General features: G+C 44.2%; 1 protein-coding gene across 4 annotated transcripts in view; it reads right to left on the reverse strand.

Moving 5' to 3' along the window:
- Positions 1-1,731: 1,731 nt before the first annotated feature.
- ano8b (anoctamin 8b) overlaps positions 1,732-23,548 on the reverse strand; it is a 78,463-nt gene continuing 56,646 nt past the window's right edge. The window contains exons 7-21 of one of the 4 annotated variants that reach the window (XM_041840551.2): positions 22,794-22,921; positions 22,186-22,347; positions 21,603-21,755; positions 19,635-19,761; positions 18,916-18,971; positions 18,735-18,809; positions 18,337-18,471; positions 17,791-17,829; positions 16,884-17,131; positions 11,864-12,395; positions 11,171-11,362; positions 10,703-10,834; positions 4,998-5,108; positions 4,790-4,874; positions 4,431-4,589 (exon numbers count right to left, since the gene is read on the reverse strand). In XM_041840551.2, coding sequence (XP_041696485.1) covers positions 4,474-4,589; positions 4,790-4,874; positions 4,998-5,108; positions 10,703-10,834; positions 11,171-11,362; positions 11,864-12,395; positions 16,884-17,131; positions 17,791-17,829; positions 18,337-18,471; positions 18,735-18,809; positions 18,916-18,971; positions 19,635-19,761; positions 21,603-21,755; positions 22,186-22,347; positions 22,794-22,921 — 2,291 coding nt within the window. In that variant the 3' untranslated portion in view covers positions 4,431-4,473. Of the gene's footprint in view, positions 4,590-4,789; positions 4,875-4,997; positions 5,109-10,702; positions 10,835-11,170; positions 11,363-11,863; positions 12,396-16,883; positions 17,132-17,790; positions 17,830-18,336; positions 18,472-18,734; positions 18,810-18,915; positions 18,972-19,634; positions 19,762-21,602; positions 21,756-22,185; positions 22,348-22,793; positions 22,922-23,548 lie in introns of all 4 variants that reach the window. The other 3 variants (XM_041840548.2, XM_041840549.2, XM_041840550.2) reach the window with 3 other exon arrangements.

A 23,548-nucleotide genomic window follows, 5' to 3' on the forward strand; every position in this document is an offset into this window, starting at 1 on the left:
TGTACAGTGGTACATTGGAAGAGCACATGATGTCTGGTCAGTTAGTGAGGCTGTTATGAATATGTTTTTGTATTTAGTTAGGACAGCATAAAGGAAAAGGTTCTACATCCTGGTAGTAGGTGTACAGTACATCTCCCCTCATCCACTTTTACTGTCCAGTTCAATGATGACGCTGCAGTTACCCACTCCCCTGATAGGCTATCCCATCAAACCAATACAGTAAAGTATTTTACTGCTTTAGAGGCTGGATTTAGACAACTGTCCCAAACAATGTTTCATTAACAAACTTCACTCTGCTCTCGTCTCACAACCCTTCTAAGCATTCGTAACTAAGCAGTGCAATGATAGAGCATCAAAAGGTAAACTCGTTCAGAGAACTTCCTTACAGTTTGAAAATACATCGTTGCATTGATACTGACATGAGCCATTTCACTACCTCAAAGCAGCTCTGTCTGATAAAACCTAACCATAAGGGTCAACATGTGTCTAGTGAGGCCAAAGGTCATGGACCATGATGGCCGCTGACCCAACAAAGGCTGCATCTCAATAGTCTCACTAACGCCGTCTCCTTTCCTTCATCTGCACTGATCTGAGAAAGGAAGGACAGGTCAAAGCAACATGTTAGTTGCATGCTGGGAATTTGCTTTCACATGTCCAGTTCTTTTCGATCAGTGATGGGGAATAGAGGAAGCCATTCAGAACTATTAAGTTGTTAACCAAGCCAGTCTGCTCCAGAGCCATAGCAGGCAGGTGTACCATGGACGATTGGTACTGACAATGGCCTACCACAGATTATCTCATCAAACATTTGTCTGATTGAGCATCTGCTTCACTACAGTAAATGAGAAATGTCTCAATCATGGCCTAGTTATTAGGCATTATTCCCAAATGAATGATGATGATCGGAACCAAATGGTTTCCTTATTTGTACAGAATGACTTAATTGGCTGTAGAGGAAATGTGATGGTAAGGTTAGACGTCACTCACTCCCACACAAACTGCTATTTCTCTTTCCTTATTGCCTTGAAGTGCCTTTTCAGCTCAAATCCCATGTAACTACTACTACTACCACTACTAGTTCAGTCAGTCAGAGCCGTAACTAGTACTACTACCACTACTAGTTCAGTCAGTCAGAGCTGTAACTAGTACTACTACCACTACTAGTTCAGTCAGTCAGAGCCGTAACTAGTACTACTACCACTACTAGTTCAGTCAGTCAGAGCTGTAACTACTACTACTACCACTACTAGTTCAGTCAGTCAGAGCCGTAACTAGTACTACTACCACTACTAGTTCAGTCAGTCAGAGCTGTAACTAGTACTACTACCACTACTAGTTCAGTCAGTCAGAGCTGTAACTAGTACTACTACCACTACTAGTTCAGTCGGTCAGAGCTCAATACTTAGTGTTGCCACAATGTTCATGAAAAGTCTCATTGCAGAAGCATGAACCATGCCATTATGTTGTAGCTTGAAGTACATTATAGATAGGCAATCCATGCAAAATGAAAGAAGGTCATGTATGTTTTTGGCCAAAATGCATATTTGACAGGCATTTTAGGTAACCTCATCTCATATTTAAACACAGAGAGAGATGATCAGAGATGAAAAGTATAGTGTACCAGGAGCTTCCTAAGATTAGGTTTCCTATTTCAGACAGGAGAGGTGTGTGTGTGTGTGTGTGTGTGTGTGTGTGTGTGTGTGTGTGTGTGTGTGTGTGTGTGTGTGTGTGTGTGTGTGTGTGTGTGTGTGTGTGTGTGTGTGTGTGTGTGTGTGTGTGTGTGTGTGTGTGTGTGTGTGTGTTTCAGCCCAGATGGAGAGAGCAGTGATGAGATGTTCACTATTGATACCCACACTGAGAATCCAGGTCAGCTGGAGATCCCATTGGGTGGTGGAACGCAGTCTAAAGAGGTGGAGTACCAAGGCATGGACCAGTAAAGGACTAGTGTTGTGTCTGTGCCACTGTCCCTCCAACACTATATTATTGCAAAGATCTTAACCAGAGATGAAGTGGAGGTGCATAGTTAATGTTTCTGTCTCTCTAATGCTCCGCTGAATCTCTCTGCTGTGGAGTGCCGTGGATCTTCTTTTCAATGAAGACTGGATGTAATATGAGTTTATAAGCACAGATCTAACATCAGATTACCGTCCCCAAATCCTAATGTTAGCAATAGGGGTGGGGAACGCAAAACTGACCTTGGATCAGTATCCAGGGGCAACTTCCTCCTACTCTAAGTTAGACGTGTAAAGCACTCTCTTGTACTCTGGCACCATCCTCTGGCCACATTATAGAAAATAAAATGGTTGAATAATACCTGTGGACTTGCTTACAAAAGGAATTTAGAAATCTGTACTCTCTGGAAATGTAACTATGCTATCACTGCCAGTGTACTCAGAAAGGTGATGCTTTGGCAACAAATTGCATTGGAAATAAATACAATAAACAATATAAAATACATATCAGCTCTCAAATGAATGATTGGGACCAGCAGCCACCTGGATTTAGGAACTAGGGATGTCGGATGAAATGACAACAGCATCTACAGTATAAGATACTAGCGATAAAAAAAATCCAGCGTTTGCATATGTTATGTTGTGTTATGAGGCAGTCCGGTATAGTTCTTCCTTCCACCTGCAGTCAGAACAGGCCCCGCTGTCTCAGTGCAGAACGTCAGGGTTTAGTGCAAATCTTCTCTCTTTCCGTGTCTAGTCTACTCACTAATCTAGGTCAGATCTGTGTGTCGAAATGGAGTACCATTAGTATCCTGTGTAGAATGTGTCTTTGCAGGCATGCATGGGGACAGATTAGAATGGCACACAGTAAACTACAGTAAGCCAGACTCGCCATAGCACATACTGTGTACTGTATAGTCCACATAAATATCCACGTCAACACCCTGTTGCATTAGTCAAAACAGCTCTCTCTCTCTCTCTCTCTGATGCAAGACAGAGCCTGTCTTTTATCAAACGACTTTCAACTCTGCCTTTCACAACGTCAAACACAACATCCTGTTTCCCACACACTGTGTCAGACATACACTTCAGATATTGCCGTTGTTTTCATGGGAGGTACTGTATATACAAAGCTTTTTGCTTTGTAAATAAAGCTCATGACTCCTCACGTATGCCTTTAAATGGGAGTGTGGGTAAAAGAGAAAGAACTTGACGTGTTTTTTGCAGTACGGCTCAGATTTGAAACACTGATATTGATATTGCTCGGCTAGCACAGCCGATCGGCCGTCACAGTTAAAAATGAGTCTGATATCAGGCCACCATTGTGTGGTGACTATGAAAGGTCTCATTATGCTTTTGATTCACACACACACACCAATCGATTTTTTTCTTCTTACCCAAAACCAGGGTGTTTTGTTTCAGTGGCAAGATGCTTACAATTTTCAGAATAGAATAAATCAAGAAACACTGCTCTCCCTTTTTTAGAAAAGGCTCGGAAAGTATCAGAAATGCAGCTCATGCATCTCTATATGTATTGCAGACAAAAGGGGATTCTGTGTGTGTGTGTGTGTGTGTGTGTGTGTGTGTGTGTGTGTGTGTGTGTGTGTGTGTGTGTGTGTGTGCGTGCGTGACCACGGGTAAAAGGGTGGGCTATGTCTTCACCATTAAGCCTGAAAGTCTCTCAGCAACAGCAACAATGCAGACCCACACATCCCATCATCATTACCATTAGTCCTTTCCCCAACAGCCTCCAGGCAGCGTCTACATACACAACCTCAGACCCAGACAGCATGGAGAGGCATGACCTTTTCTCCTCCACACCTTTTTCCTTCTAGTAGATGTATTAAGTTAAGTTGTCTAGTAGATGTATTAAGTTAAGTTGTCTAGTAGATGTATTAAGTTAAGTTGTCACAGCAGTTCGTCATCTCCCTCTCCAAAGAGAGGCTAGACTTTAGGGTCTGAGGAGTCTGTGTGGTTCTCCTCCTCATCCTCTCCAGGCGAGGGGATCTCGTCCGGCACCCCGTTCAGGTCAGACTTAGTGGGCTGTTTGTCAGATCCCTGGGACCCCTCCCCTGGTCGGGGTAACTGGGACCCGTTCACACAGGAGCCCCCCTCTGACTTCCCAAAGTTAAACAGTTTCCCCGGGTTGAACGACTTGCTCGGCGACTGAGACCGCTCCTGGTTACCGCCGGGGGCGGTCGCGGTCGTCGTGGTATTTGTTGCCGTGGCTGCAGCGGCAGCAGCCGCCGCTTCCTTCTTATTCTCAGGCGACTTGAGGAACTTGAAGCTGAGGAACCCGGGGAGCTTGGGTTCGTTTCCGGTGGGAGACTGAGGGGAGCGCGCGCTGCCGGAGGAGAACTTGCTCTGTAAGGGTGTGATCAGTTTGAGCTTCATCACGTTGTTGTTGGCCAGGAGGGAGCTGGGCCTCTTGGGCTTGTCCCCCCCACCACCCCCCCCAGTGCGGGACTTCCCCCCGTGGCTCTTGTCGTGGTGGTGGTCTCCCCCGGAGGAGTCCTTCCCCTCATCTCTCTCCCTCTCCCTGCGAGCCTGGTGCTCCGCCTGCCTCTGCCTCTCCTCCTCCTCTCTCTTCCTCCTCTGTAGCTGTTGATAGTGCTGCTGCGCCTGCCGCTCGTGTTTCTGTAGGGAGATTAACAACCGTTACAGCAACTCACGCAATCACAGTCTGACAAACATGTGCACACTCTGAACCGTGAAACTATCTGGCCTTGATGGTCATATTCAATCTTAACCTCTACCAGGTACAGCCAGAAGAGGATGAGCCAGCCCTCTGAGCCGGGTTCCTCTCTAGGTTTCTTCCTCCTGGAGAGTTTTCCTACCCAATGTGCTTCTGCTTCTGCTTGCTCTTTGAGGTCTAGGCCGGCTTACTGTTTCACTTTGGGTTACTGGGTCACTTTGTAACAACTGGTGATGTAAAAAGGGCTTTATAAATCAATTTGATTGATTATTGCTCAATTGATAGAATGAACTGCTCACAACACCAATGTGATTCAGGCATTGACCAAATAAGCCATTGAAACAATTTACCTTAAAAGCCTCCCTGCGTTGGTACTCCAGTTTGGCCATCTCCTCCCCGACCCAGCTGGGGATGTCTGGGATCGCTACGTGAATGATATACTTCAGCAGGATGGCAAAGTGCTGTGAGAGAGAGACAGAAAGAGAGAGGGGACGGAGGGAGGGAGAGAGAGGGGGAGGGAAAGAGAAAGGGGGAGAGAGAGAGTGAGAGGGGCGGGGGAGAGGAGATATACAGTATATATACTGTACAGTCGTGGTCAAAAGTTTTGAGAATGACAATAAATACTAATTTTCACAAAGTCTGCAGCCTCAGGTTTGATGATTGCAATTTGCATATACTCCAGAATGTCATGAAGAGTGATCAGATGAATTGCAATTAATTGCAAAGTCCCTCTTTGCCATGAAAATGAACTTAAAAAAACATTTCCACTGCATTTCAGCCCTGCCACAAAAGGACCAGCTGCCATCATGTCAGTGATTCTCTCGTTAACACAGGTGAGAGTGTTGATGAGGACAAGGCTGGAGATCACTCTGTCATGCTGATTGAGTTAGAATAACAGACTGGAAGCTTTAAAAGGAGGGTGGTGCTTGAAATCATTGTTCTTCCTCTGTTAACCATGGTTACCTGCAAGGAAACCACGTGCCGTCATCATTGCTTTGCACAAAAAGGGCTTCACAGGCAAGGATATTGCTGCTAGTAAGATTGCACCTAAATCAACCATTTATTGGATCATCAAGAACTTCAAGGAGAGAGGTTCAATTGTTGTGAAGAAGGCATCAGGGCGCCCAAGAACGTCCAGCAAGCGCCAGGACCATCTCCTAAAGTTGATTCAGCTTCGGGATCGGGGCACCACCAGTGCAGAGCTTGCTCAAGAATGGCAGCAGGCAGGTGTGAGTGCATCTGCACGCACAGTGAGGCAAAGACTTTTGGAGGATGGCCTGGTGTCAAGAAGGGCAGCAAAGAAGCCACTTCTCTCCAGGAAAAACATCAGGGACAAACTGATATTCTGCAAAAGGTACAGGGATTGGACTGCTGAGGACTGGGGTAAAGTCATTTTCTCTGATGAATCCCCTTTCCGATTGTTTGGGGCATCCGGAAAACACCTTGTCCGGAGAAGACAAGGTGAGCGCTACCATCAGTCCTGTGTCATGCCAACAGTAAAGCATCCTGAGACCATTCATGTGTGGGGTTGCTTCTCAGCCAAGGGAGTGGGCTCACTCACAATTTTGCCTAAGAACACAGCCATGAATAAAGAATGGTACCAACACATCCTCCGAGAGCAACTTCTCCCAACCATCCAAGAACAGTTTGGTGACGACTGATGCCTTTTCCAGCATGATGGAGCACCTTGCCATAAGGCAAAAGTGATAACTAAGTGGCTCTGGGAACAAAACATCAACATTTTGGGTCCATGGCCAGGAAACTCCCAAACGTTAATCCCATTGAGAACTTGTGGTCAATCCTCAAGAGGCGGGTGGACAAACAAAAACCCACAAATTCTGACAAACTCCAAGCATTGATTATGCAAGAATGGTGTGCCATCAGTCAGGATGTGGCCCAGAAGTTAATTGACAGCATGCCAGGGCAGATTGCAGAGGTCTTGAAAAAGAAGGGTCAACACTGCAAATATTGACTCTTTGCATAAACTTAATGTAATTGTCAATAAAAGCCTTTGACACTTATGGAATGCTTGTAATTATATTTCAGTACACCATAGTAACATCTGACAAAAATATCTCATAACACTGAAGCAGCGAACTTTGTGAAGACCAATACTCCGACTTGAAGATCACTGACATCATGAGTCAACCTTGTTTTTTTTAAAAGTTCCCAGTTGTCTTGAAAGCACCATAAATCCAGAGAATGACAGACTTTGATGACAAAGTTTGATGACAAAATTAGTTTTGGCATGTCGGTTAGGACATCTACTTCGTGCATGACACAACAATTGTTTACAGACAGATTTCACTTATAATTCACTGTATCACAATTCCAGTGGGTCAGGCTTTAGAAGCTTCTGATAGGCTAATTGACATAATTTGAGTCAATTGGAGGTGTAGCTGTGGATGTATTTCAAGGCCTACCTTCAAACTCAGTGCCTCTTTGCTTGACATCATGGGAAAATCAAAAGAAATCAGCCAAGACCTCAGAAAAACTATTGTAGACCTCCACAAGTCTGGTTCATCCTTGGGAGCAATTTCCAAACACCTGAAGGTACCACGTTCATCTGTACAAACAATAGTACGCAAGTATAAACACCATGGGACCACGCAGCCGTCATACCGCTCAGGAAGGAGACGCATTCTGTCTCCTAGAGATTAACATACTTTGGTGCGAAAAGTGCAAATCAATCCCAGAACAACAGCAAAGGACCTTGTGAAGATGCTGGAGGAAACAGGTAAAAAAGTATTTATATCCACTGTAAAACGAGTCCCATATCGACATAACCTGAAAGGCTGCTCAGCAAGGAAGAAGCCACTGCTCCAAAACCGCCATAAAAATGCCAGACTACGGTTTGCAACTGCACGTGGGGACAAAGATCGTACTTTTTGGAGAAATGTCGTCTGGTCTGATGAAACAAAAATAGAACTGTTTGGCCATAATGACCATCGTTATGTTTGGAGGAAAAAGGGGGTTGCTTGCAAGCCGAAGAACACCATCCCAACCGTGAAGCACGGGGGTGGCAGCATCATGCTGTGGGGTTGCTTTGCTGCAGGAGGGACTGGTGCACTTCACAAAATAGATGTCATCATGAGGAAGGAAAATTATGTGGATATATTGAAGCAACATCTCAAGACATCAGTCAGGAAGTTAAAGCTTGGTCGCAAATGGGTCTTCCAAATGGACAATGACCCCAAGTATACTTCCAAAGTTGTGGCAAAATGGCTTAAGGACAACAAAGTCAAGGTATTGGAGTAGCCATCACAAAGCCCTGACCTCAATCCTATAGAAAATGTGTGGGCAGAACTGAAAAATTGTGTGCGAGCAAGGAGGCCTACAAACCTGACTCAGTTACACCAGCTCTGTCAGGAGGAATGGGCCAAAATTCACCCAACTTATTGTGGGAAGCTTGTGGAAGGCTACCCGAAACGTTTGACCCATGTTAAACAATTTAAAGGCAATGCTACCAAATACAAATTGAGTGTATGTAAACTTCTGACCCACTGGGAATGTTATGAAAGAAATAAAAGCTGAAATAAATCATTCTCTCTACTATTATTGTGACATTTCACATTCTTAAAATAAAGTGGTGATCCTAACTGACCTAAGACAGGGAATATTTACTAGGATTAAATGTCAGGAATAGTGAAAGAATGTATTTGGCTAAGGTGTATGTAAACTTCCGACTTCAACTGTATATGCTGTGTACACAAAACTTTAGGAAAACATTTGCTAAAAAACTGTTTTTGCTTTGTCATTATGGAGTATTGTGTGTAGATTGATGAGGGAAAAAAACAATTTAATCAATTTTAGAATAATGCTGTAACGTAACAAAATGTGGATAAAGTCAAGGGGTCTGAATAATTTCCGAATGCACTGTATATATATATATATATATATATATATATATATATATATATATATATATATATATATATATATATATACTGTGTAAAACGTTGTAGCATTGAAAATAAATGTCTGCTCTCTCTCAAGTGCGCGGCCTTCTTTGAGTCAGTGATAAGCCTACTGCACTCTGACCTCTGCTGCCCTGGAAGCAAGAGGACACAACAGCAGCTGTGAGCTGTTTACTGGCTGCATCGCTGTGCTGTGTTGATTTAGTATGTTGAGACCCACTGGTAGTGTGACAGAGTGGTGGGGATGTCCAGAGATCGTGTAACACTTGACACTTGACCTTTCCTACAGGTACATACAGTCACTGGCTGAGACTAGGGTCCACTTCACTCACCACCCATCTGCCTTATCAACACCCACAGAAATACCCAGGAGTGAACCACCTCATATCAAACTACATAATTTTTTACTGCTATGGGCACTTAGTTGTAGAGTTGAAAGCCGCCTCAGAAAAGGATCCATTTCATTGAGGTAGCTGTGGTTTGCTTCAACATAGTCACGCCTGTTTCTAGGCTTTCATAGACACCTGCTGCTGTCTGGTGAGCAAGACTATCCCTTCTCTGGGATATAAAAACAACTTTGACATCTTTACATAATAAATATTTAGGAAGTTAATGTGAAATTGCAAACAACATGCAATAGGACAGCAGATATATGGCATATTATGATGACTTAATCTCATCTGAAAGCCTGCTAGTAGAGTGCACACTGAGGACAGCTTGACGCCCAAACACATTGGTGCAGGTCATAATACACTTTTGAAATATGTATTTTGGAAGACAGTATGATGACCATAGCTCACTGAGGTGACTTCTAAACAAACAAGTCCATAAGGGCTGCTGGGTTGCTGTCGGTTTGTGAGGTTGAGCTGCTCTGAGATCAGTCTTCCAGCCATATATCTTCACCTCAACTATTAGAGGATGTCATTCAAATCTGATTCTGGACCAGTGCTGAGTGTTAGTCTACCACAAAATCCCTTTTTAACCCTGCCAACACTGAAACAGTGTGAGACTGAGAGACTAACTCATAAAAACATGGGTCTATGCAACTCAAAACCCCATCAGCCCACCGAGCTAAAGCCTAGGCATTACAGTGCCATCAGAAAGTATTCACACCCCTTGACTTTTTCCACATTTTGTTGTGTTACAAGGTGGGATTAAAATTTATTTAATTTGAATTTTTTGTCAACGGTCTACACAAAATACTCTGTAATGTCAAAGTGGAAGAACAATTCTAACGTGTAAAGAAATATATATATGAAAAATAAAACACTAATATTTTGTATCTTGATTACATAATGTAAATATTCAATCCCCTGAGTCAATACATGTTAGAATAACTTTTGGCAGCGATTACAGCTGTAAGTCTTTCTGGGTTTTACTTTAGTGTTCCTTATTGCAAACAGGATGCATGTTTTGGAATATTTTTATTCTGTACAGGCTTCCTTCTTTTCACTCTGTCATTTAGGTTAGTATTGTGGAGTAACTACAATGTTGTTGATCCATCCTCAGTGTTCTCCTATCACAGCCATTCAACTATGTAACTGTTTTAAAGTCACCATTGGCCTCATAGTGAAGTCCTTTAGCGGTTTCCTTCCTCTCCGGCAACTGAGTTAGGAAGGACACCTGTATCTTTGTAGTGACTGGGTGTATTGATACACCATCCAACGTGTAATTATGTTTACCCATCTACCAATAGGTGCACTTCTTTGCGAGGCATTGGAAAACCTACCTGGTCTTTGTGGTTGAATCTGTGTTTGAAATTCACTGCTCGACTGATAATTTACAGATAATTTTATGTGTGGGGTTAAAAAATCCATGGAACTTATTATGTGACTTGTTAAGCACATTTTTACTCCTGAACTTATTTAGGCTTGCCATAACAAAGGGCTTAAATACTTATTGACTCAAGACATTTGAACATCTCATTTTTAATTAATTAGTAAAAATGTCTAAAAACATAATTCCACTTTGACATTATGGGGTATTGTGTGTAGGCCTGTGACCCAAAAATATCTCAATTTAATACATTTTAAATTCAGGCCGTAAGACAACAAAATGTGGAATAAGTCAAGGTGTGTGAATCCTTTCTGAAAGCCCAGTATCTGATGCCAGGTCAGTGATGCTAACAGAGGATGTACCTCGAGGATGATGATGGAAATGATGGCCATCTCAGGGCTGAGCCAGGGGAAGAGGCGCTGCAGCTGACCACACTGACCAATCAGGTAACAGTTGACTATGATGGCGATCAGACCCATGGCCTCCATCGCCGTCTGCAGAGGGAGACACACACCACAGAAAGGTTTACTGTATGTTCAATTCATGATTAGGCTTATATGAAAGGACAGGTCTCTGTTTATGGAATATTAGTGCTGGGCTGCAACAAAAGCCTGTGGCCTTCCATAACCACAGTTCCCCATTCCCACCCCCCATTCCCACCCCTTTGACTGACCTACCTGTCCCTCAGTCCTACCTGTCCCTCAGTCCTACCTGTCCCTCAGTCCTACCTGTCCCTCAGTCCTACCTGTCCCTCAGTCCTGCCTGTCCCTCAGTCCTACCTGTCCCTCAGTCCTACCTGTCCCTCAGTCCTACCTGGCCCTCAGTCATACCTGCCACTGTCCGATGCTCTCCACTCTCTGGCCGAAGGGCCTCTGTAGGCCGGTACAGAGCTTGAAGGCGTCGCTGCGGATCTCGATGATGTTGTTGATGAGGGCACACATGGCTGCCAGGGGGAAGGCTGAGGAGAAGAGGACCACGTAGCCGAACTGGACAAACATCTCCTGGTAGTCCTGGAAGGTGTCCTGGAAGGGATAAAAAAAACACAATGGATAGTCAGCACTGTCTATGACATGAATAGATGATAATCACAACGTTTAATATCTTTATTGTTCCAGTAAGGGCCGGAACAAAAGTTGTGTAAATGTAGTTGTACGTGTATGGGAAGCTAGACTCATGGATAACTTAGCTTTGCACAGTGACGTCAAGAGACCCCCTAACCTAAATGTCAGTGTGTTTATGGTTTAGTGGTACTGACAGTTGATTCTGAATGCATAGTGCCAGACACAGATACGATGTATTTACAGTTCTTGGTGGTATTCCCTAAATACACAGTAATTACATTCAAGTTAGCAAAGTAGTCAATAGAATAACTAGAAGTGTTCTCCAGAAGGTAACCTCAAAACCCATCCATGCCATCCCAAATATCAATCAACAGTTTACTTAGAGTTGGCGTTGTTGACATAGTTCACATAGTGAGTGAGCCTGCTCATTAGTTAGTTTCTGTGTGTGTTCTGTCTTCCTACCTCATATGTCTGCATGCAGCTCTCTATCTCAGCCTGTGTCAGACTCGTACTCTCCTGCTCCTCTGGAGGGTCGATCCATGACTCCCGCTTGGTCTTAGAGTCCACCCTCTCCAAACTCCTCTGCCTTCTGCGATGACGCACCGTCACCGTGCTCTCCGGCCCAGAAGGCAGCGGGGCAGCCGCCATACTCTCATTGGTCGAACCTCCCGTGTCCTTTGTCTCAGTGACGCCATTGTCATCGTCATCATCATAGGTCTCGAACACCGATGCCGGGTCCATCCCCTTCTCCACCATAGTGGGGCTGCCGTCCTCCAGGAAACTGTCCTCCATTGTGGGGACGCAGCCCCCTCCTGACGACTTCCTGTCCACCTTCTCTATGAAGCTGACCTTCCTCAGCTTGAGGCCACAGTCTATCAGACTCTCAGACGATACCTCATTCTCTCCCTCACTGAACCTCCCACTGTCCCCCTCCTCCCTCTCTCCCTCCTCCTCCTCAGGCACCCCACATCCCCCGTTCAGACACTTCTTCTCCCTGCAGAACAGAGGAAAGAAAGGCTGCTGCTTACTGTAGTCTAATCATATACCATCTATAACACTATTGTAGTTGGGTTAGTAATGTAATAATCTGAACATCCTCAAACAAATCTATATATACAGTGCATTCAGAAAGTATTCAGACCCCTTGACTTTATCCACGTTTTGTTACGTTACAGCCTTATTCTAAAATTGATGCAGTTGTTTTTTTTCCCTCATCAATCTACACACAATACCCCATAATGATCAGCTTTAATATTGCAGATAGATTGTAACTTCCATCAATGTAATTGTCTGCATCACTTCCAATCCCCCATATGTTTTTTTTCTCTCACAAATACATATAAACATACACACATATAAATACATATAAATACATATATATATATACAGTTGAAGTCAGAAATGTACATACACCTTAGCCAAATACATTTAAACTCAGTTTTTCACAATTCCTGACATTTAATTCCCTGTCTTAGGTCAGTTAGGATCACCACTTTATTTTAAGAATGTGAAATGTCAGAATAATAGTAGAGAGCTTTTATTTCTTTCATCACATTCCCAGTGGGTCAGAAGTTTACATACACTCAATTAGTATTTGGTAGCATTGCCTTTAAATTGTTTAACTTGGGTCAAACGTTTCGGGTAGCCTTCCACAAGCTTCCCACAATAAATTGGGTGAATTTTGGCCCATTCCTCCTGACAGAGCTGGTGTAACTGAGTCAGGTTTGTAGGCCTCAGTTCTGCCCAAAAATCTTCTATAGGATTGAGGTCAGGGCTTTGTAATGGCCACTCCAATACCTTGACTTTGTTGTCCTTAAGCCATTTTGCCACAACTTTGGAAGTATGATTGGGGTCATTGTCCGTTTGGAAGACCCATTTGCGACCAAGCTTTAACTTCCTGACTGATGTCTTGAGATGTTGATTCAATATATCCACATAATTTTCCTTCCTCATGATGCCATCTATTTTGTGAAGTGCACCAGTCCCTCCTGCAGCAAAGCACCCCCACAGCATGATGCTGCCACACCCGTGCTTCAAGGTTGGGATGGTGTTCTTCGGCTTGCAATCAACCCCCTTTTTTCCAAACATAACGATGGTCATTATGGCCAAACAGTTCTATTTTTGTTTCATCAGACCAGAGGACATTTCTCCAAAAAGTACGATATTTGTCCCCATGTGCAGTTGCAAACCGTAGTCTGGCTTTTTTATGTCGGTTTTGGAGCAGTGGCTTCTTCCTTACTGAGAGGCCTTTCAGGTTATGTCGATATAGGACTCGTTTTACTGTGGATATAGATAATTTTGTACCTGTTTCCTCCAGCATCTCCACAAGGTCCTTTGCTGTTGTTCTGGGATTGATTTGTACTTTTCGCACCAAAGTACGTTCATCTCTAGGAGACAGAACGCGTCTCCTTCCTGAGCGGTATGACGGCTGCGTGGTCCCATGGTGTTTATACTTGCATACTATTGTTTGTACAGATGAACGTGGTACCTTCAGGCGTTTGGAAATTGCTCCCAAGGATGAACCAGACTTGTGGAGGTCTACAATTGTTTTTCTGAGGTCTTGGCTGATTTCTTTTGATTTTCCCATGATTTCAAGCAAAGAGGCACTGAGTTTGAAGGTAGGCCTTGAAATACATCCACAGGTACACCTCCAATTGACTCAAATTATGTCAATTAGCCTATCAGAAGCTTCTAAAGCCATGACATAATTTTCTGGAATTTTCCAAGCTGTTTAAAGGCACAGTGAACTTAGTGTATGTAAACTTCTGACCCACTGGAATTGTGATACAGTGAATTATAAGTGAAATAATCTGTCTGTAAACAATTGTTGGATAAATTACTTGTGTCATGCACAAAGTAGATGTCCTAACCGACTTCCCAAAACTATAGTTTGTTAACAATACATTTGTGGAGTGGTTGAAAAACGAGTTTGAATGACTCCAACCTAAGTGTACGTAAATTTCCGACTTCAACTGTACATATCCTTTTTTAAAATATATTTCCCTTTATTACTTTCCAACCCCACCACCCCTTCCCTAATTGGAGTAAACTAGTGAACAACAATGCTTAGGCCTCTACTTCCAGCTTATACATACTATAAACATTTTATGGACACAGTCAATTTTACAATAATTCAATTTGGTTTGTTTTTACTCCTGAACTTTCTCTACCCTCAACCTCTACAATCATTTTCATGATGTCCATCCGGTTTGCTTCTATATGCCATATCTTTCTAGCTGTTCCTCTTTGCCTCGATCCTGACCAGTCTCCCAGTCCCTGCCGCTGAAAAACATCCCTACAGCATGATTGTGACACCACCATGCTTCACCATAAGGATGGTGCCAGGTTTCCTCCAGACATGACGCTTGGCATTCAGGCCAAAGAGTTCAATCTTGGTTTCATCAGACCAGAGAATCTTGTTTCTCATGGTCTGAGAGTCTTTAGGTGCCTTTTGGCAAAACTCCAAGCGGGCTGTCATGTGCATTTTACTGAGGAGTGGCTTTCGTCTGGCCACTCTACCATAAAGGCCTGATTGGTGGAGTGCTGCAGAGATGGTTGTCCTTCTGGAATGTTCTCCCATCTCCACAGAGAAATTCTAGAACTCTGTCAGAGTGACCATCGGGTTCTTGGTCACCTCCCTGACCAAGGCCCTTCTCCCCCGATTACTTAGTTTGGCCGGGCAGACAGCTCTAGAAAGAGTCTTGGTGGTTCCAAACTTCTTCCATTTAAGAATGATGGAGGCCACTGTGTTCTTGGGGACCTTCAATGCTGCAGAAATGTTTTGGTACCCTTCCCCAGATCTGTGCCTCGACACAATCCTGTCTCAGAGCTCTCCGGACAATTCCTTCGACCTCATGGCTTGGTTTTTGCTCTGACATGCACTGTCAACTGTCGGACCTTAGATAAACAGTTGTGTGCCTTTCCAAATCATGTCCAATCAATTGAATTTACCGCAGGTGGACTCCAGTCAAGTTGTAGAAACATCTCAAGGATGATCAATTGAAACAGGATGCACCTGAGCTCAATTTCGAGTCTCATAGCAAAGGGTCTGAATACTTATGTAAATAAGGTATTTCTGTATTTTCTTTTTAATACATTTGCTTACATTTCTACAAACATGTTTTCGCTTTGTCATTATGGGGTATTGTGTGTAGATTGCTGAGGATTTTGTTATTTATTTAATCCATTTTAGAATAAGGCTGTAACGTAACAACATTTTGAAAAGGTCAAAGGGTCTGAATACTTTCCGAAGACACTGTAGGCTTGTCTACACTCAAAGGGTCTGAATACTTTCCGAAGACACTGTAGGCTTGTCTACACTCAAAGGGTCTGAATACTTTCCGAAGACACTGTAGGCTTGTCTACACTCAAAGGGTCTGAATACTTTCCGAAGACACTGTAGGCTTGTCTACACTCAAAGGGTCTGAATACTTTCCGAAGACGCTGTAGGCTTGTCTACACTCAAAGGGTCTGAATACTTTCCGAAGACACTGTAGGCTTGTCTACACTCAAAGGGTCTGAATACTTTCCGAAGACACTGTAGGCTTGTCTACACTCAAAGGGTCTGAATACTTTCCGAAGACACTGTAGGCTTGTCTACACTCAAAGGGTCTGAATACTTTCCGAAGACACTGTAGGCTTGTCTACACTCAAAGGGTCTGAATACTTTCCGAAGACACTGTAAGCTTGTCTACACTCAAAGTGTCTGAATACTTTCCGAAGACACTGTAGGCTTGTCTACACTCAAAGGGTCTGAATACTTTCCAAAGACACTGTAGGCTTGTCTACACTCAAAGGGTCTGAATACTTTCCGAAGACACTGTAGGCTTGTCTACACTCAAAGGGTCTGAATACTTTCCGAAGACACTGTAGGCTTGTCTACACTCAAAGGGTCTGAATACTTTCAGAAGACACTGTAGGCTTGTCTACACTCAAAGGGTCTGAATACTTTCCGAAGACACTGTAGGCTTGTCTACACTCAAAGGGTCTGAATACTTTCCGAAGACACTGTAGGCTTGTCTACACTCAAAGGGTCTGAATACTTTCCGAAGACACTGTAGGCTTGTCTACACTCAAAGGGTCTGAATACTTTCTGAAGACACTGTAGGCTTGTCTACACTCAAAGGGTCTGAATACTTTCCGAAGACACTGTAGGCTTGTCTACACTCAAAGGGTCTGAATACTTTCTGAAGACACTGTAGGCTTGTCTACACTCAAAGGGTCTGAATACTTTCCGAAGACACTGTAGGCTTGTCTACACTCAAAGGGTCTGAATACTTTCCGAAGACACTGTAGGCTTGGGTCTGAATACTTTCTGAAGACACTGTAGGCTTGGGTCTGAATACTTTCTGAAGACACTGTAGGCTTGGGTCTGAATACTTTCTGAAGACACTGTAGGCTTGTCTACACTCAAAGAAACATGTCTGAAAATGGAAGCTCTCATGTCACTTATTCATGGATGAAGTCGTTGTGTCAACATTACCTGCGGTCAGGCAGTCCCACCCCGGGTTTGGTTCCCCTCAGGCCAGGGCCCGGCATGGCCTGGTCGGCGGGTGAAGCCTGGGGCTTTCCTGCGGCCAGCCGGCAGTACTTGAGCAGGGCTGAGAGGAGCAGGTCCCAGACGCCGCGCAAGGTGAGCTCGCCCAGCTTGTGGCGCTCGTACAGGTAAGGCTGCATCACCTCCTTCACGTTCTGGACAAACTGACGGATGATCAGCAGGGTGGCCAGCATCTGATACACACAGGAAATAGAGGACAGGATCAAGGGTTAAAGGTCAGGGATGTCATGATCTGTCACAGGGTTTAATACCATGCATAGAGATTTCGATAAGTAATCATTAGGGCACCACAGTAAACAAATCAAGTCGTAAAAAATCAAGATATAATATTCCTTTGCAAAAATAAAATATTCAATGAGTACTAAACACAATGGACTGAAAACAACTGTATATTTAAACCGCAAGCAGTTCACTCCCATTCAAATACACACGCTGCTCTGGATCTACTGCCTGGTCAAATGTGCAACATCAAAACCATGACATGAGTTTTGAGTTGAGACCTAGGACACAGAGACACACACATATTGTCCTTTCACTGCAAACCATGACCAAGTCAAAGCACGAAGCACATTTACACACAGTCCACAGTCATCAGTCCAACAGTTCACACCAATGACCACTAGTGTTTATTAAATTCCTTAACACAAACAGAAAGTGACGTATATGAAAACATATGCTGGAACATTTTTGCCTTTCAGAAATCAACACAGAGTTAATAAACAATAAACACACAAGGGGACAGTTATTAGAGATGGACAGAGGGACGGAAAGAAGGACAGAAGGACAGAGTGACAGATTGACGTGCCAGGCATATGACTTTCCCGACACAAACCTTATAGAACAGACGTCCAAATCCACAGATAGCCAGACGCTACAAACCCAAAGCAGAACACTGCTTAACAGACATGTCAAATGCTTCAAAAGTTCCATCATATCCACGACTAACAAAGAAACCAACTGTGGAACATTCTATATGTGTTTTAAATCAACAAAGTATCCACACATACTAGCCTACTTCCTAGTAGGTAACTGGGTATGTGACAAGTTACCAACAGAATCCTATCCTTACAGAAACATGACTACATGTGCTAGCATGACTAGCAGGTTTATGCCAGCAGACAACCTACAACAGACACAAATGTAGCAATCCTGCATCTACCTGAACATGTAAATGCTTTCTATGCAATGCCAAAGATGCATACAGTAAAGGTGCTAAAACTACAAGCACACCAAAAGAACAGACTACAACTCTACAACTCTAAACAAATAAGGCACATGACGTTTAAAGGTCTAAGGTCATGCATGGGGCGCTGGGCAGGTAATGTCGAGATTACTTTGACCTCTAACCCCTAACCCATGGTGGGGGGCAAGGTCGTACTTTGGACCTGAAGGAGGCCTTGATGACCGAGGGGATGGTGACGACCAGCAGCTTGATCTTGAGGAAGAGAAAAGGCAGCATATTGTCCTTCAGCTGCCTGAGAAGACTCTGTCCCAGAGAGAACACCAGTAACAGCTAGGTCCGCACCATGGAACCAGCACCACGGAACCAGCACCACGGAACCAGCACCACGGAACCAGCACCACGGACCCAGCACCACGGACCCAGCACCAATGAACCCACACAACACAGAGACGGATGGAAAAATAGACAGAACGAAGAGAGAGCAACATGTGAAGGGGAGGGAGGGGTGAAGCAAGGAAGACCAGGAAGGTGAAAATGGTTTGGGTAACTTTTTGGAAGGAGTGGAAACATGGTGTGATTTCAGTGTCTCTTACCTCTTTCAGACGCTCCATGTCTTTGAGGTAGAATCCAATGTAGAAAAGGCTGAGATAAGAATTTACAAACTGAAACTGAGAGTAAAGAAAGAGAGAGGAAGTGTAAATTCTGTATTTCAATCATTTGTCTTGTGAAAAGTGAATCCAATTTCCATGTAATAAGGAAGATGACAGCACTCACAAGAACCAATTTAATGATGAGATGTTTCTCATAGGCACTCTGGAGTCTGTAGTTTTCTGTGCGGGAAGAAATATAATGTCAGAATTCACAGCAATAATCATCATCACCAGAATTCGACCCTACGATAGCCACTTCCACCGAGCCAGCTATGCTGCTGGCTTCAGAGCGAAGTGGTTTCCCATAACAAACCGCGTTAATTTTGAGTTTGCACAATTTCACACAAAAGAATGGAGTGGTGTCTAATTTACAAGCCACCTGTAATTGTTTGTGTCCGATTTCGAGGCTTGACACATGTAACAGATGAAATACCTCCCAAATTAAATGTTTAACTGTTACGGAGGTTTATATCTTGTAAAACGACACAGGGAATTTTTCTCATTCGAATTTCATGCTTGTTTTATTATTTAAATGTGAAACATGAATTGCATCATTCAAGTCACGAGTGTGTCCTGAAGTTGATGGGTGTATTTGTTCCCCTCTTGAAGTCACCCTCTGAGTTTCGTCAGCAACACGTGACAATGGAGGGCCCTCCGAGTGAGTAGGTAGGGGCGAGAGGTTGGTTTGGGATTCACGGTAGGTCTGTAGGTGGGTTTTAATTTTCCATGTTAATTACTCGTTCCCCTTTCAGATATACCAACATGCTGGTATAAAGATGCAGGCATGGTAAAATAGTGGGATGTTGGTCTGTGTATGAAAGGGATAAGTGTGGGTGTTCTCACCCATGTCGTTGAGCCAGCAGGCTATCTTCCTGTACACCTCGTCACAGGCTGTCACAGTGATGGCCAGCATAATCTTAGGGATGAACCGGGCCAGGCGAGGCACTTCTTTAATCCCCATAACAAACTCCTGCAAACACCACAACAACAACAACAACAACTTCCTTACTTACTACACACACTACAAACCTGTACAGTACCTATGTACAGTGAGGGAAAAAAGTATTTGATCCCCTGCTGATTTTGTACGTTTGCCCACTGACAAAGAAATGATTAGTCTATAATTTTAATGGTAGGTTTATTTGAACAGTGAGAGACAGAATAACAACAAAAAAATCCAGAAAAACGCATGTCAAAAATGTTATAAATTGATTTGCATTTTAATGAGGGAAATAAGTATTTGACCCCTCTGCAAAACATGACTTAGTACTTGGTGGCAAAACCCTTGTTGGCAATCACAGAGGTCAGACTTTTCTTGTAGTTGGCCACCAGGTTTGCACACATCTCAGGAGGGATTTTGTCCCACTCCTCTTTGCAGATCTTCTCCAAGTCATTAAGGTTTCGAGGCTGACGTTTGGCAACTTGAACTTTCAGCTCCCTCCACAGATTTTCTATGGGATTAAGGTCTGGAGACTGGCTAGGCCACTCCAGGACCTTAATGTGCTACTTCTTGAGCCACTCCTTTGTTACCTTGGCCGTGTGTTTTGGGTCATTGTCATGCTGGAATACCCATCCACGACCCATTTTCAATGCCCTGGCTGAGGGAAGGAGGTTCTCACCCAAGATTTGACGGTACATGACCCCATCCATCGTCCCTTTGATGCGGTGAAGTTGTCCTGTCCCCTTAGCAGAAAAACACCCCCAAAGCATAATGTTTCCACCTCCATGTTTGACGGTGGTGATGGTGTTCTTGGGGTCATAGGCAGCATTCCTCCTCCTCCAAACATGGCGAGTTGAGTTGATGCCAAAGAGCTCCATTTTGGTCTCATCTGACCACAACACTTTCACCCAGTTCTCCTCTGAATCATTCAGATGTTCATTGGCAAACTTCAGACAGGCCTGTATATGTGCTTTCTTGAGCAGGGGGACCTTGCGGGCGCTGCAGGATTTCAGTCCTTCACGGTGTAGTGTGTTACCAATTGTTTTCTTGGTGACTATGGTCCCAGCTGCCTTGAGATCATTGACAAGATCCTCCCGTGTAGTTCTGGGCTGATTCCTCACCGTTCTCATGATCATTGCAACTCCACGAGGTGAGATCTTGCATGGAGCCCCAGGCCGAGGGAGATTTACAGGTATTTTGTGTTTCTTCCATTTGCGAATAATCGCACCAACTGTTGTCACCTTCTCACCAAGCTGCTTGGCGATGGTCTTGTAGCCCATTCCAGCCTTGTGTTGGTCTACAATCTTGTCCCTGACATCCTTGGAGAGCTCTTTGGTCTTGGCCATGGTGGAGAGTTTGGAATCTGATTGATTGCTTCTGTGGACAGGTGTCTTTTATACAGGTAACAAACTGAGATTAATCTCAGCTCGTTACCTGTATAAAAGACACCTGGGAGCCAGAAATCTTTCTGATTGAGAGGGGGTCAAATACTTATTTCCCTCATTAAAATGCAAATCAATTTATACAATTTTTGACATGCGTTTTTCTGGATTTTTTTGTTGTTATTCTGTCTCTCACTGTTCAAATAAACCTACCATTAAAATTATAGACTGATCGTTTCTTTGTCAGTGGGCAAACGTACAAAATCAGCAGGGGATCAAATACTTTTTTCCCTCACTGTATATGGCTTCAATTATAAATATCTAACTATTCTGTATTACATGGCTACATAAACCTATAGAATGCACTGACAAGAACCACATCCATCTTGAAGGAATACATGTTTATGACCGATTCATAATCAAAAGCAAAGTACATCTCCAGTAAGGCCGTTTGACAGTGTTACTAGAAGCTGTGGATCATTCAGTGACCTGCAGCTCAAAGCAGAGGAGCATGGCCAGGAAGACGAAGCAGAGACACAGCATGCAGATGGGCAGGCTGACCAGCCACCTGAACACCCTCCTCCTCCATGGTGCGTAGTAAAACTCCTCACAGCCCGTTATGGGGCTGCACCGCTTCACACCCTGCATAGGGAAAGGGGAGGGGGGGGAGACGGGAGAGAGGGAGGGGAGAGAGGGGGGAGAGAGGGAGGAGAGAAGTGGAGGGAGGAGAGAGGTGGAGGGAGGAGAGAGGGAGGAGAGAGGTGGAGGGAGGAGAGAGGGAGGAGGGAGGAGGGAGGAGAGAGGTGGAGGGGGGAGAGAGGGAGGAGAGAGGGAGGAGAGAGGGAGGAGAGAGGTGGAGGGAGGAGAGAGGTGGAGGGAGGAGAGAGGTGGAGGGAGGAGAGAGGGAGGAGAGGTGGAGGGAGGAGAGAGGTGGAGGGAGGAGAGAGGGAGGAGAGAGGGAGAGAATAGGAATAAAAATGGTTTCCACCTGTTGTCCATCATTTTGTTGTAGCTCAGTGTTTTCCTTTATTCAGTATATTCAGAGATTGAAATGTTCTCATGTCCTCCTCACCCTAAACTGTGGCCGTGGTTCCTCTAGGGACTCGTTAGGGGTGTCCAGCGTACCCCACTTATAGGCTAGCTCCGCCCCCCTTCTCTTCCACCTCTCCAGGAAGAGCGTGGCCCACACCACGTTGAACAGGGCAAACACTACACAGCAGATATCACGACTCGTCTGAGGAGAAAGGAGAATACACAAGTGGACCTTTAAATGAAACATGTGACCTCAATAACACAATGACCAAAGGAGGACTGGAAAAGGATAAAGTATTCTATTCTATGAAAATAAATGAGATCATCATATCTGAGGATCCTTAGAAACACTGTTGCTACATTTTAAAATGTCAACGCAGTTCAATATCTCACTGTGATTCAGTTGAAAAGGCTAATGTTGTTAAAGAAGGGAATGCACTGTACTACAGAGCAGATTGTAGTGTATCACAGTGAATATATCTCTGTGTATCTGTCCTAAATGCGTTACAAACAGTAAGTTGTAAGTAAGTAAGCCTTGTCCGAGCCAAAACGACCCACAGGGCAGGAGCCTGTAGTGTGAGGCAGCCTGATGGACAGTACACCCCCTCCCTGGACAGGACACTTGAAAAAGCCCTGTGTAAAAGTCACCTGGTCAGACTCTGTGAGAACCCAGAGCACGAAGCCGATGACAGCAGGATACAGCATAGACGTGGTGTAGAACCCCAGCCAGGCAAAGTACATGGCTATCTTCACCCCAAAGTAGTCATGGATATCATCTAAAGCCAGCACAGACAGAGGGAGCGAGACCGTTAGCAATGAAACATTTATCATTCACTTCAACACTCAATTCAATGTGTGAAGAAAACTTTTGTGGTGGGTTTTGGCCTTGGTTGACCTTTGGTTTAAAGTCACGTGAACCTCATGAACCTCATGAACCACATGACCCACATGAACCTCATGAAAGAGTCACCCAGCACAGCCTGACTTACTGTAACTAACGATTCATCTCCAGCAAACATTATTCAGTACACAGACAGTTAGGGTAGACATAACGTGTGTGTGTGTGTGTGTGTGTGTGTGTGTGTGTGTGTGTGTGTGTGTGTGTGTGTGTGTGTGTGTGTGTGTGTGTGTGTGTGTGTGTGTGTCCGTGTGTGTGTCCGTGTGTGTGTCCGTGTGTGTCCGTGTGTGTGTGTGTGTGTGTGTTTGTCCGTGTGTGTGTGTGTGTGTGTGTGTGTGTGTGTGTGTGTGTGTGTGTGTGTGTGTGTGTGTGTGTGTGTGTGTGTGTGTGTATTTGTCCGTGTGTGTGTCCGTGTGTGTGTCCGTGTGTGTCCGTGTGTGTGTGTGTGTGTGTGTGTGTGTGTTTGTCCGTGTGTGTTTGTCCGTGTGTGTGTGTGTGTGTGTGT

The sequence above is a fragment of the Coregonus clupeaformis genome, chromosome 20 (genome assembly GCF_020615455.1).
Source record: "Coregonus clupeaformis isolate EN_2021a chromosome 20, ASM2061545v1, whole genome shotgun sequence".
NCBI lineage: Eukaryota > Metazoa > Chordata > Actinopteri > Salmoniformes > Salmonidae > Coregonus > Coregonus clupeaformis.